This window comes from Rhinatrema bivittatum, chromosome 12, assembly GCF_901001135.1.
Source record: "Rhinatrema bivittatum chromosome 12, aRhiBiv1.1, whole genome shotgun sequence".
In the NCBI taxonomy this organism is placed as follows: domain Eukaryota; kingdom Metazoa; phylum Chordata; class Amphibia; order Gymnophiona; family Rhinatrematidae; genus Rhinatrema; species Rhinatrema bivittatum.
In genome coordinates this window covers 13,037,614-13,052,767 of record NC_042626.1, presented here as the reverse complement: position 1 = coordinate 13,052,767, position 15,154 = coordinate 13,037,614, and the positions used below count along the sequence as shown (strand labels likewise).

The 15,154-nt window shown below is 41.4% G+C and overlaps 1 protein-coding gene across 3 annotated transcripts in view; it reads left to right on the top strand.

The window, feature by feature from the left end:
* The window catches only part of MAPK14 (mitogen-activated protein kinase 14), a 57,792-nt gene that overhangs the window by 30,513 nt on the left and 12,125 nt on the right, over positions 1-15,154 (top strand). For all 3 annotated transcript variants that reach the window (XM_029572785.1, XM_029572784.1, XM_029572786.1), the window contains exons 2-8: positions 1,772-1,901; positions 4,922-4,980; positions 5,907-6,018; positions 7,290-7,319; positions 8,434-8,481; positions 10,126-10,240; positions 10,845-10,916. In XM_029572785.1, coding sequence (XP_029428645.1) covers positions 1,772-1,901; positions 4,922-4,980; positions 5,907-6,018; positions 7,290-7,319; positions 8,434-8,481; positions 10,126-10,240; positions 10,845-10,916 — 566 coding nt within the window. The remainder of the gene's footprint in view (positions 1-1,771; positions 1,902-4,921; positions 4,981-5,906; positions 6,019-7,289; positions 7,320-8,433; positions 8,482-10,125; positions 10,241-10,844; positions 10,917-15,154) is intronic.

Genomic DNA, 15,154 nt, shown 5'->3' with positions numbered 1-15,154 from the left:
AGATGGAGCCCAGACGTAGAAAATTTGTCAGTTTCTAGAACTGTGACTTGGCACAGTGAGCAATGCCAGCATGCCCTAAACCATCTTCAGTCTCTCTTTTCCCCTGGAGCTGTAAGCATCATGGTGTGAGTGAGTGCGCTCAGCTGTTTTTTGGCCTTTTGGAAAACTCTTTTTCTCACAGTTTTTCCTCGCGGATTGCAATGCCAGGACCCCATAATGCTCCTAGTCAGGGTTTTTGACGCTCTTGTAAGTTTCCTTTCGTGATCGATTCCCCAGCAGCGGTGGTGCATCGATGCCTGCCGCCATCCATTTTGATTTTGCAGCCTTTTTGTTTTGTCTGATCATGTCCACGTCTGTTTTTTTGGCGATGCTGCCGGTGCCTGAGGACCATGGCCATTATGGACCCTCACAAGATGTGTCCTCTGAGAAAGCAGAGTTGCTTACCTTTAACAGGTGTTCTCAGAGGACAGCAGGATTGTAGTCCTCACGAAATCCACCTGCCTCTCCGTGGAGTTGGGTTTCTTCTAATTTTCAGTTGTGTGTCTGTATATAATTCTATGTTATGACTGGAGAGGGACCTTGTGTGGACATGTGGCTTAGGGCATGCTCAGTGTGCCAAGTCCAAGTTCTAGAAACTTAGACATAAGTTTTCTGTGTCTGGGATCCATCTAATTATGTCACCCATTGTGTGAGGACTAACATTCTGCTGTCCTTGGAGAAATACCTGTTACAAGTAAGCGATTCTGCTATCGCCATCACAGCAGTAATCTTTGGATGTGGGCCACAAGCCACAGCTTGCTCGGGTCCCCAGCTAATGTGGACCTTAAGATTGGCCACTAGATGTTGTCATTGGGACTAAGTTCCCTTACCCTGCAGTCTATGAACGCTGCCTCTGCAACATCACCAGCTCCAGGATTGTAAAATGTAACCCAGGGGTGAATCCAGGTTCTTTGCAATGCAGTGCACAGAATTTGCAACCATGCTGCCCGCCCCCCCCCCCCCCCCCCGCCCCCCTCCAAAAAAAAAAAAGGAGAAGAAAAGCTTGGTCTCTTGGTGTATTTTGTTTGCTTTCTAAAGCATGCAGCTAAAATAACAGCTGTACACAGATCATGTTTCTAATTTTATAGTTAATGGAAAACTCTTGTGCAAGAAGGTTGGTTGGACAAAAAAACCTTTGCAACGTGCAGCCAGTTCTGCAGAACAATTCACAGTATTTTGTTCTCCCTCGCTCTTCTTTTTTTTTTTCTTCAACCTCCCTAGTTCAGTACTTCTGAATCAGATAGGTGGTGGTGAATGGGTGCTTAAGTTTTACATAAGGCAAAACATGTTTCTAACTTCAGACCACTGCATTAATGTGTCCCAGAAGAGTGGGACATTAGGGTGTTTAGGTGACATATTTGTTCTGCTTACTTAATGGCTTCTCTGGTCAAATATCTGTTTAACAAAATTGCATCTATATACGGTTTGTGCAGACAGGGAACTATTTGTGCACATTAAGTTGTGGTCTTGCTTATGTCATCAGACGACTTACTGGCAGATGTCCCAAATAAGGAGAGCACAGACTGAGTGCAAAGGTTCTTTTTCTTGTGCAGTAAATGTGTACAAATGATTTGACTTTTAGCCGAAAATTTATCATGCAATGTGATATGTCTTTTATATCACAGGAGGGGGAAGGGTTGCACTTTAAAATCTGTGGAGAATGCATTGAGTTGCTGACTGTTCTTTAATTGTTTTCAAAGGGTTTTTTTCACCCCATTCTTTTCTTTCACAGTTCTGCTTTTGACCTAAAAACTGGGCTTCGGGTAGCTGTAAAGAAGCTGTCTCGACCGTTTCAATCTATCATCCATGCTAAAAGGACCTACCGAGAGCTGCGGCTGCTGAAGCACATGAAACACGAAAACGTGAGTTTGGGGAAATAGCAGGGGGTTGGAGTTACAAAGGCATAGCTATGAAGCTATGTGGCTTACTTAGTAACACAGTGAGAGAGAGCCCCTGACTGTTCGGCATTCAAATAGAAACAGTGTGTTCAAGCTTGAGCAAGTATGCAAGTCAGGGCAGAATGCCATGATACTGATCACGTTCTGGGAATCTTAAATATCCATGCTGTCCGTCTTTTAGTGCAGTTATATTTTCCTTGAAGCACGCTGTGTACAGTTTTCTCAGGGGAGAGGGTGCAGGCTTTGTACGCCTTTTGTGCTCGGACGGGTGTGTGGTTGAGTTAGTTGAACATGTTCTGGGGATGTGATGCGCTGCACTGCCATTAGAGAATGCTGCTGGGAGACATAATATGGTATCCAGTTGTGTAGTGAAGCAGCAGTGAATGTTTCAGGAAATCATTCCTGGCTGGAGGTTTTTACTCGTGGATGGTCCTGTGTATGAAGACTCCCCCCCACCCCATCTACCTTGTCTAACCAGCATCATGCCATCCTGCTGCCAAACCACTTGGACACACAGATTTAGAGTGGAACCTTCAACTTGCAGCTCCCCAAGCATTTTGTGCAAAGGACAAGAGAATTTTTATTTCTCAAGTATAAGGTTTAGCTCAGAGTAAAGGAAAGAGAGGAGCCAAATGGAACTCCTCACCCCTGCCTCGGTCCAGCTACGTAATAACCTCAGGCAGCAGACGTCCAGGAGGGATTCTCCTGGGTGCTGTAAGCAGATTTCTTGTTCGGGTTTTTTTTTTTTTTTTTCCTTGTGATGATCTACTGCTTAGCATTTCAGGCCAGCTGCCAGCATCCTTGCAAGGTCTGGCAACATTCATCTGTTGATTTTCAGGATTGTTTGTGAAGTGTAGACTGGAAATTCTGACACAGTTTTACAAATAATGATCTCCTATAGTACTGCATCCTTTAAAGCAGGGGTGGGCAATGCCGGTCCTCGGGGGGCCGCAAACCAGTCAGGTTTTCAGGATACCCCTAATGAATATGCATAATGGAGATTTGCATACAGCTGAGGCAGAGTGCATACAAATCTCTTTTATGCATATTCATTAGGGGTATCCTGAAAACCCGACTGGTTTGCGGCCCTCGAGGACCAGAATTGCTGACCCCTGCTTTAAAGTATCCCTGTCTCATGATTGCACGCCTTCCAGTTCCAAGATTGTGATTCGTGAGCCACAAGTAGATCTTGGAACACTGAAACTTGGTCACAAGTTGAATTCTTGTTTGAAGAATCAAAAATTAAAACTTGGAGCACAATTAAGCTCTGGAATTTGTTGCCAGAGGATGTGGTTAGTGCAGTTAGTGTAGCTGTGTTTAAAAAAGGATTGGACAAGTTCTTGGAGGAGAAGTCCATTACCTGCTATTAAGTTCACTTAGAGAATAGCCACTGCCATTAGCAATGGTAACATGGAATAGACTTAGTTTTTGGGTACTTGCCAGGTTCTTATGGCCTGGATTGGCCACTGTTGGAAACAGGATGCTGGGCTTGATGGACCCCTGGTCTGTCCCAGTATGGCATGTTCTTATGTAAGAGTAATGGGAGGAATTTTTGATTTTATAGCACTTAAAAAAAATGTGGGAAAACTAAATGTGAATGGTTAGGATCTTGTAGCAGGGGGAAAAGAGTCTCTTCCTAACTCTTGTCTTGGTGTCAAGCAGGGGAGAGATCTGAACTTGTTTTCAACGTCTTGTGCTTTCCAGTGACCTAAAACCCAGGCTTTTGACAATGCATAAGCAGGAGTTGTCTTTAATCAGGATTGTTTTTTCTTTTTACAGGATTTTATTTAGTATTTCAGATCACTGAGCTAAAACAAATCAGTTAGTACAATTTTCCTAAAATTAATTTGGCCATTAGTCTGGAATGTGAAAAGAATTTACTAGCACACAGTATAACTGCTGACCATAAAGGAAAAGTGCTACTGTCTTCAGTCACACAGGTCCAGGTTTCCCTCCCTCACCCGGTATTGCAGGGACATTTGTGCTCTTTCCTTGCCCTACGGGGCAGTGTGGCTGTCCAAAGCATTTCACTCGAAGTGATAGGACGACTCCTTCCCCATTGTTGAGTATGGAACTTTCGACAAGCCTTTCTGTTTCCTTGGGTATCAGTTTGCCAGACTGGAATCGAGTAGTAATTGAACATTGTTTGGAAATTTTCATATGGTCTAAGTACCAGGCATGTGCCAGGAGACTCTCCTCCAGCTGTATTTCCAGAACACTGACTTTCAATGCTTTTCTGTAAAAAATCATTTGTACTTATGAACTTTTCTTGTATTCTAGAAGTACCAGTAGTGCAGTGCAGTTTGTAAAAATCCTCTCCGTTCCAGCAGGCCAGGACACTTTGCATTCCCATGCAACTCCCCCCGCCCCCCCCTCCTCTCCTATTGTGGGCTCCTGTTAGTCCTGCCCATCCCTCTCATTGTCAGAGTTGTGGGGTTGTCTGCTGTGCTGCTGCTGAAAACGTTTTTAGGTGTGTGCACACGTATTTCAGTTAGAGTCAAAATCTGAATTGTGATGTGTAACGAGTTAATACATAATAGCTGTTAAATACACCACTGTGCTACCTGCCATGGACAACACCCTTGCAAATCTGCCTTTTTACTAACCCCATTTAGCTTCAAGTTGAAGATTAACTTGCTCTCTTTGCATTACTCGGCATTGTGCCCATTCCAGGTTTCCAAATAAAACTGACTTTCAGAATTCTTTCATTTACAGAGATGCGTTAATTATATTCTGGATACATGGACTTTTTTTTTTTTTAAGGTTGTAGGCATCCATGTTGTATGGAAAAGAAAAATACTGAAATTTGTTTGTGATGGCAAGCGGACTGAATGAAGATAAAATAAAGAAAATCCTGGTGCTGTAGTCTTGGGGTGAACACCTAGAAAGAAACCCAGACACCCATAAGATCCAAGCTGTATATTGTAAGCGTTGGCCTGTATGATTTTCTTAATTTGTCTCGCTTTCCTGTTTTTGTCATCCAGGTGATTGGCCTGTTAGATGTTTTCACACCTGATAAGTCACTGGAGGAGTTCAATGATGTGTAAGTACAGACTCAGAGGCCCATAGCACAGATGAGCACTTTATTTTCTGTGGTATCAGGAGGGTAGATGCAAAAGGTTAAAATGTACAGTGGCTTTCTGTATGTCATTCCTGGGATGTTTGCTACCAAGAAGCAAAATGTTGGGGCTTTTCATGTTCTCTGAAACATGAATGCCCAATGGGACCAATTGCCTAGAGGCGGCTGGACTATGAATGAAGTTATCACTTTTACTAATAACAGGCGAGAAACACACTGATTACAAGAACTACAAAGGCTGCTATTAAAATTGAAACACTTTTGTGTATGTGTGTCCTGTGAAATGTAGCTTATGGTGCAAGACTCGTTTGTAATCGGAGATGATTGAAGCAAGCCAAATTTTGTCTGCTTAAGTTGTGTAAGAGGATATTTCTGTGCCATGATCCATTGCTACCTGTCACTATATTATATAGGTTGTCTGCATGGGCATTCAGAGTATTATCAGGAACTGGTCAGAATTGCATTATGAACCAGTCAGAGTTGAGTCTAATATTTGGATGGAACAAATAAAGGTGGGAGTTAAGTTTTCAGGTTTAATTTATCCCCCCTCCAAGTAGCTCAGACTGCTGTTCAATTAATGCCTTATCTGTTCATCTTGTACTTTGCTATAAAGAGAGACCTGTAGAACTGCACAGTGCTGTTCTCTCTAAAGCACACACCCAGTGACATAAACAGTAATTAACGAGTTTCCTCTGGTATGTTAGTTGTATGGGAAGAAGTTAGGCCTATTAAGAAACCCTAGTCCCTCTCATTCCTGTGAGTGTCTCCTGGGCTTTGTGAATGTGAGGGTCTGTCATGACAGGCAATCTAGCAAGTAGCATCCCATGTGGCTTGTGTCAGGTCTGCTGTTCAGTTGTCTGATTTCAGATGCTGCTTGCATTGTGTTTCAGGTACTTGGTGACACATCTCATGGGTGCAGATCTGAACAACATTGTGAAGTGTCAGAAACTCACTGATGACCATGTACAGTTCCTTATCTACCAGATACTTAGGGGCTTAAAGGTACAGTACCATTGGCTAGTAATGCTATTAATAAAGAGTAGCCACTGCTTGTTACCAGCATTAGTAGCTTGGGATCTAGCCAGGTACTTGTGACTTTGATTGGCCACTGTAGGATACTGGGCTTGATGGACCCTTGATCTGACCCAGTATAGCATATTTTATGTTCTTATGTCACTCATGAAAGGCCTGGCCAGAGGAGAAAGCATACTGAGACAGATTTACAGGCAGAATCTACTTACAGGAATGTATTGGATGATTTTGAGCCTATTCATTATCTCTCTATTTAGGTGTGTTATAATATATATTATCTTTCAGAGAATTTTCCATTGTTGTGGGTTTGGAGTTTTCTCGTTTTTGTGTTTTTAAGTTACTTATTGACTCCTGATTCTGGTGCTTTGAGCTAGATTCTGGAGATTGAAAGAAGGCAATAACCAGTTGGGAGATTTACACTGCAAATATTTTACACAGGAATTTACAGTAGTAGGTCAGACAATCCATTTTTATTGTCCCTGTTGCCTAACCATGGTAGCCAACTAAATAGCATTAAAGTTACTGGTCAATTTGCATTTGAATTGCTTCCAGCAGACCACCTCTTTTTGTATATTATTTTACAGCTTATTATTGTAATCATTTGGAATATTAATCCTCATAACACTGACTAAACTCTGACAATATATATTTTTTAAATTTTGGACATGTTATATGAGGATCTTCCTACAACTGGTGTATTCATAAGCAAATACTGGATACTTGTCATAAACATGCTTTGTCTTAATGACTTTTCAGTCTCCACTTTAACTAAACCCAACCAAATGAGCAGTACAGGAGAAAGAAGGTAATCCTTCTTGTTCAAGGTTATTGAGAAAGGCGGAATAAAAATGTTTTTAAATGATACGTGTAGACTAGGGTTTGACAGAATGAAAATGCTGTCTGTAAGCACTGATTGCCAAATTCAGCATTGTAATATATTGCATTAGAAACCTGTGATTTTGGGCTGAGCAGGAATTTCAAAATCTAATGAGAAGAATTCTTGGGCCAGCTGCTTTAGGGATTTCAGATTTGGGTAGTATATTTATGGGGAGACAAGGTGCTTCAGAGAGTGAGCTCTGCATGCATCTAATAGCTAAATGATTGGTAGTAACAGAGTTCAGAATCGCTGCTTCTAGGAACACCTTCCTTTGCTCCCAGGGATTCATTTTCTGACTAGATTCCTTGCAATGTTTTTAATGGTAATCTATGATCTTTTTTCCTACCTCTTTCTCCCTTTACAGTACATCCATTCAGCTGACATCATTCATAGGGTAAGTATGAGAATGTACACACACTTCTCCACTTCACCCAGCATCAGACCATGTTTGAAAGATTCATTTATGGGCCAGAATACTTACCATGTATACATTCATATTTACTTTTTTTAATATACAAGTTTTATTTTTTAAACTGACTTGAATTTGTTCTTTAGCTTCATTGTTTCCCCTAATTTTTCTCCCATAAGTAAATAAAGTACTGTCATAAGTGTACCATAAAGAGAAAAGAAAATCCCTTCCCTCCTTTTACTTTCTGTGCTGTTTTGCTCTTCAGGCAAAGGGCCTGAGTCAGAAGGCAAACTCAGGTCTCAAGCTTGGTTATATAGAATGCCTCCCTCAAGGGCATCAAACTGGTCTCTGTTGGGCATTCTGAAGTGGAATCCATAGTGCAAACAAACATGATGAACACTGTGTACTCGGCAATTTCATAGCAAACTACAGCAACCAGATCAAAAGTCTGTGATATCCTCTGGCTGCTTTTTCTAAGAGTAGTCTCTTCTTTAAACACTTTTGCTTCCATTTAGAGAGCTTTTTGAAATGTCTGAAAATTCAATTGTAGATCCTGGCTGCTTTGGTGAGGAAATAGGGTGCGATGCTATCGTATATAAATGCACAAATAGTCATCAAATAACACGTTCATGGTGATTCAGAAGGAGGTAATGATTGAATGAGGCAATTCAAAGCCTTCAGCAAGGCTAGAGAATTTCTGGATCATAATCCATCAGCTTTAAATACCGTATCCGACTGCCCAAGTTCAAATGATAAAACAGAGTACAGCCAGAGGGAAAGTGATAAATCTGCAGTGTAGGGGAAAAGCTTATGGAACAAGGAGAGCTGTAGCTGGCATGTGGGTGGAGATGCAGCTGGTTTGGAAATGAAATAACAGGAATGCGACTGCTGTGTAGCTGAAGAAGACGGTGCAGTGAGAAGGGAGTGGGGGAGCTGTAGAGGTAGGAAGCACAGTACAGTTGGGGCAGGGGCAGAGATACAGCTGGTGAAAGCCCCATGTTAATCACTAAATACTAAATTCAAACGAGCCTTTGGACTCTGCTCCTATTTCAGCTGCTGGCAGGGAGTGTATGACTGATAGGATTTTTTTTCCCTTCAGGATCTGAAGCCCAGTAACTTGGCTGTAAATGAGGACTGTGAACTCAAGGTGAGGCATGTGCAGTCAGCCATTGGCATATTTGAATTGCAAGTTTGGTAAGCAATATAATGCTACTGCATTAGAGACAGTATGTCTTAGTGTTATGAATGAATGATGGGTAAGTGGGCTTCTCTATATCCTGCACAGAGTAAACATTTTCTGGGGTATTTTTCTGTGCTTGCTAGTTGAGAAGTTTTTCCTTATCCTGCTAAACCAGTCCAGATGTGTGGGTTTATTCCACTTTACCAGCAGATGGAGACAGAGGACACAATCTTTTTCAATGACATCACTAATATATAGATGGTTTAGCACAGGAAATTGACAGAATCTCTTAGGCTCTGATGAGCCCTCCCATCAAGCTGATTAAATAGGGCTTCCTGAAGAAGAATCATGTTTAGACAGTTCTGCAAGGCATGTTTCAGAGTATAGGCCTTCTTTTGCAGAAACCCTTATATGGTGTTCTCAGATTCTCCTTTCAGCCAGTGCTGTCTTTCATTTAAATCAAATGATTTGCATCCTGGCTTTCTCAGAAGAAGGATGTCATGGTAAGGGTAGATCTTTTCATTGTTTAGATTTTCAGGGTATGCTGCTTAGGTATCTAAATAAAGACTAATAGGCTATGCCATTCTGGGAACTTTGTAAAGGTGAGGAAACTTCAAAGTTGTCCTTGGGTTAAGGAGATGATCTTTTCTGCCTGTTTACTTAGAGATCTGGAGGCTCTGCAAACTCATTTGATGAGAGCTTAGGCTTCCTCTTAGATGGAGAATGCAGCTCTTGCTCCAGAGGAAATTTGTAAGGTGGCTACTTGATCCTCATTACATTCATTCTGTGATCGCTACAGGTTAGATGGGCAAGCCAAGGAAAATGCAGCCTTTGGTGCAGATGTTCTAAAGATAGATCTTCTTGTCGTCTTCTCGCCTGCGTTAAGAGGCTTGAGTACGTCCCATGCATCTGGGCTGGTCTAGCAGGATGATAAGGAAGGAGAAATTTCCTCTCCTTGGATCCTGCTAGACCAGTCCAAGACCTTCCTGGGAAGTCATGGACTGCATTGCTGCTCTTGACGGAAAGTCTCAGGTTTTGCAGAAGTTCCTCTCTGTATGAGGAGATCCCAAAGACTCTTTCCTCCTCCGTTGTTCCTGTTTTGATTTTTTCTCTTTTGATTCCTGGCTGGATTTTGGTGAAGAGGCTTTATCTTGAAGGATCCCTTCAATTGTTTTCTCTAAGGATTTTACAATTTGGTTGTAGTTTAAGGGCAATTGCTGCTTCCATTACTTTGACATATGGATACTGGCAATTTCCTTTGCTACTGCATCCTGTGCACTAGTGATGATATCACTGACAAAAATTGTATCCCTTGACTCCCATCTACTGGAAGGGTGGTATAAACCCATGCATCTGGGCTGGATCTAGCAGGCTTCATGAAAAGGAAATTAACAGATAAAAAAAAAAAATGTAGTCTTAATTCTATCTCTTCTCTGTCATATTTCTCCATCCCAAAACTGTTCCATCCATTGTCCCATCCATATAGGATCATTCTGCCTTGTCTGCTGCCTCCGGTTTTTATCCACAGTTCACTTATTCTGCCCAAACTGTGTGGCAATTCAGCACTTTGCAAGAGAGGTGCAATCACTTCTTCTCTCTGCTCTCTTGCAGATCCTGGACTTTGGATTGGCCCGGCACACAGATGATGAGATGACTGGTTATGTGGCCACACGGTGGTATCGAGCTCCTGAGATTATGCTGAACTGGATGCATTACAACCAGACAGGTGACTGGTATCTGAGGGTTTTTTCATCTTTCTTCGAGAGAGAGGGGCATGTGCAGTTCATGTTATCTTTGTAGCGATTTCCCCCCTGCTTTGCTTCATCATTGATAAACTGGTTATATTTCCTGCCTTCTGCGACCCTTCATCCTGCAGTATTTGTTTTGCTGTCCCCATTTTCTTCACTTCATCTCCAGCCTCAGGTTATTAAGCATCAGTGCATGGCAAAATCCCAGCTGTGAGCATCCCCCTCTGTTCGGCATCTCCTGACTGTTTGTTTCTGTGAGTCTGGGAGCTACAAGCCATGATGATGTGTCCATGGTGCAGTCACGGTGATCTACTTTCTCTTTTGGTGCTCATGTTTCTCTTCTGCCCTAAATCACACCAGGTACACAGAGAGGGCACCAGCTCTGAAGCTGACCCGTAGAGTAAGCTTTTGTGCCAGCAGGGAAATCCCACCTGCAGCATGAGGCCAGGTGCAATATACCAAAGCTCCAGTTTGCGTTGTACTGTCACCAGGCCATAGGGTAGCTTGTCTGATTTCCTTTTTCACCTGGTTTTTATAGCTGCTTATGATATTTCTTAATTTGAATTTTTTTTTTTTGCCCAGTTGACATTTGGTCTGTGGGATGCATTATGGCTGAGCTGTTAACTGGAAGGACCTTGTTCCCTGGTACTGACCGTATCCTTTTATTGTGAGTTGTATGATTCATACTTCAACATTACTAGAGATTTTGTTCCTTTTGTCCCCTTTCTCACTTTATTCTTTCATTTTTGTCTCCATTATTCTTTGGTTGCTACATTTTGCTAGTTTTTTTCTTGCTGTATCTCTCCTCTTTTTTTTTTTTCCATTGCACCATCAACTAGACCCGCCCATCTCCTCCTTATTCATCCGTCGTTGGCAGTAAAGAAAAAGCTTTTGATTTGATTCCTTAGGAACAGCTATAGAGGCAGGATGAGAAGATGTAGGCATAGATGGCATGAGAATAAAAGAATATGGTATCTAATTGTTCATGGTAGGGGATTTGGCACAGATCTGCGATGTCCATTTGGGTGAGTGAGGGATTTTAGAGAAGAAATGTAAATGTCTCAACATTGTCAGCTTTGCAAGGGTTGAGGATCTCTCACTAAAAGCCAGCATTGATACAGTTCTCCCAGATTTCTGTAGCTGCTCTTTCAAAAAAAAAAAAAAAAAGAGATGTAAGCCAGCACAGGAGTGGTGCAGAGTCAGCTGGGGAGTTTTAGTTGTGGTACACACATGTAGATTTTCTTGGTTTGCTGGTGTATGTATGCACAAAGACGCATTATGGCATTGGTGTGGGTGCACATTTAGTCTTTATTTTATTTAGGTGTTTAATATACCGTCGTTCCAAAAGAAGATCACAGCAGTTTACAAAATCAGCAATAAAATTATTGGTCGACATTCCTATTCTAGCTCAACATTACAACAAATGCATATTCTATTTCATATCCATACATATTCTAGGTCAACACATCGACAAATATGTAATCTAGAACATATTCATACATTTTCTAGGTTGACACAGCAGCAATTACAAATTCTAATTCTACTAACAATATAGTTTTCATCATTCAGTCCTTATTGCTAGCTCCGTTAACATTATCGCAGGTATTGACATTGAAGTTATCAGCATATTGGTATTTTACGTTAAATCGTATGCATTTCTAAAGAGTCATGTTTTTAACTCATGCTTGAAACTTTTTATTTGTTATTTGATGCAATGACTGTGGCAGACATTTCCATAACTTGGGTCCCGCTATGGAAAACATTTGTTCTCTTATTTGTGTTTGGTGTGTGTTCCAAATAGAAGGCACCTTTAGAAGTCTGTTTTCTGATCTTAAGGTTCTCTGTGGTGTGTAATGTTGTTGTCACTCCTAATAAGCATGGGATAATATTGTTGATGATATTGAAAATTAGAGTTAGCACTGCACTGGCTTCCTGTACAATATAAAGTATTATCAGCGAGGGAGTAATGTGGTCAAATTTTCTTGTAGCTAGTAAGAGCCTAGCAGAGGTATTTTGAAGTACAGTGGGCCCTCTGGTTACGACCAGCTCAGTTTACGACCAACTTGGGTTAATACCAACATTCAAGGTTTCGGGTTACAAACAAATTTTGAGTTACGACCAAAATTCTGGTTTTGAGTTACGAACAGATCTCGAGTTACAACCATAATATTGGGGGGAGAGAGAGAGAACGAGAGCCTAACCATAATGCCTTCACGCTAGATAGGTATTTATATGTCTATGGGAGGCCCACCTAGTAACTCAAGGTGAGGTTTAGGTATTAGTGTAGGGGTTGGGGCCACTTTGACATTCAGAGTGTGGCGTACAAACAGAACAGTGCTCTCTTGTGAAGATTTGATGACCTTCGGAGTGAGGAAACTCAACCAAAGATGAGATTTGTGCAATGTCCTCTCAGCCTAGCTTGGTTACCCAGGTAGAGAGTCCATATGCAGATAACGTAAAAGAACTGGTGGAGGAGGTGAAATTGTTGTTTCTGGTAGGCTAGGCACATTTTATAACCTTTTGGTGAGTACACTAGGGAAGTATTGGTGTTTCTGGTAATTAATGACCTTATACAACCATTTTTTATTATAGAAATGGTTAGGTAAGGGGTGCTTTTGGGAGGTTCGGAACGCATTATTATTGGTTTTCCCATTATTTCCTATGGAAAAAAGTCTTGACTTACCACCAACTTGGGTTTCAACCAGCCCTCTGGAATCAATTGAGTTCGTAAGTCAAGGGACCACTTTAACTGTAGTGGTTTTAGTAGTCCTGAGGGTAGGCCCGATAATAGGGAGTTCCAGTAGTCTAAGTTAGAAAATATCAGTGTTTGTAAGACACTGCTGAAGTCCTGTATTGTTAGTAAGTTTCAACCAATGTAATATTCTCAGCTTGGAGTATCCTGTTCCGATTAATTTGTTTATATGCATTTTCATAGTGAAGTTCTCATCTATCTGTATTCCAAGATCCCTTACTTGGTCTGAGGGAGTAATATTAAAATCTCCTAGTTCTAGGGTTGGCGGGTTGATTATCACGGTGTCTCTCCTTAGCCATACTATTTCAGTTTTTGGGGGTTTAGAGTTAGTTTCAGTTGAGAATGTTTTAGATGTATTGCCTTCATATGTGTTGACAGAGATGACCGTTTTTTCAAATGTTTTGTCAAAAGGGATGTAGACTTGTTTGTTCCTGCATATAGGAAGACGTTGATTCCTAGATTCGCTAGTAGTGCACATAGAGGCAGCAAATAGATGTTAAGTAGCGTGGCTGAGAGTGCTGAAACTTGGGGGATACCTTTATCGATTGGGAAGGTGTCAGAAATTGGATTACCCAGTTTCTTGGAATGTCCTATCTTAAGAAGGAAGAGAATCATTTGTTAACTTTTCCATCTATTCCAGTTCCTCTCAGCTGGTGGCATAGCAGGGTATGCTCTACTGTGTGGCATGCTGTGTTAGATCAATTAGTACCGGATTCATTGTTGTCCAACCCCTGCAGTACAGGATCAGCTTAAGGAAATGAGTAGTGTGTGTATACTGAAACCCCAAAGATAGAGTAATGTAAAATCTACTTTAAACAAAGTATTTCTTCATGCTTATTAAATGTATAACACTATGTTGAGGGACTATTGAAAGCATTGTAATGTGATAACTGTTACTTAAGCATGAGGATAATCAGGACTTTTTTTTCTAAAGTGATTTTAGAAAAAATACATCATAATCTTAGCGTGAAGGTTGCATTAATGTTTTTGTGAAAAGGTGAAATATTCTGTTATATCTCTGACTAGGTTTCATATCCTGTTTAATATTTGTACAGGGTGAGCTACAGTATCTTTTATCTCTATGGTGTGTATAATATATGTATTTAAGGGTATATTTATAAAGTATTATATTTCATAAGCATGAATACATACTTTGCTTAAAGTACATTTGACATATATATGTAACGTTTGAGCGTTGCCTCACATCTAGTTATATTTATACAGATGTGCGTGTGTGTTTCCTGCTATAGCACTGCTGTGCGTAAGCACGGGCTGTGTCCTCGTCTGCTGTGCTCTGTCCACCTTGTCTAGGGCTTATCCCTTTCTTGATCTCCAAGATGATGTGCTGTTTGTGGATGCAGGCTGTGCAAGGGAGCCCTCCTGAGATAATGAATAGCAGAGAAAATGTGATTAATACTCTGTGCAGACTAAAAATCTTTGCAGTTCTGATCAAAACAGGACCTGCACTATTTTATGCCCTGTGCTTAGATATGTTCTTTGAAAGCTGAATAAATTAAGACACGCCTGGTCTCTCTTTCTTTCCCTTTCCTAAGTGGTCTAGTAGAAAAGCTGTACAAAATAAAAGCAGTAGGATTGGCCCATACTGCTGAACCTACTTATGAAGTCTTGGGTATGATCCTTCTTGCTTCGGTTTGCATAGCTTTGCAACACTAGATTTGTAAGCAAATTTCATCTGTTTCTATTTCAGCAGCCCTGACAGTTTCCCTCCACCTGAGTGCTTTGCTTTCCGTTGCTAGCGGTCTGTGTGCTTGGCGCAGGTGTGCTAGATCGTGACATGCTTGTGTGCACGTGTATTTCTGCCTCGGTGGTATATCTTTTGCCTCAGTGTGCTCTGATTATATGTGTGGTGGGATGTGCTTTCTCTGCTAAATTGTTGGTGGGAGGGGGGGTTTCACGGCCTCCAGTGATAACTTTTCTGTATCTTTCAAATCAGCCTGTTGTACAGCTTGCTGTACCTACAACTTTATAAACATTAAGGACCGGATTTTAAAAGGGGTACACGCGTAACCCTTTTAAAACCCCCTTTCGGAGCGGCCTCGGAGGGAACGGGCTGTGCGCGCGCAAGTTGCACAAATGTGCACCCCCTTGCGCGCGCTGACCCTGGATTTTATGAGATACG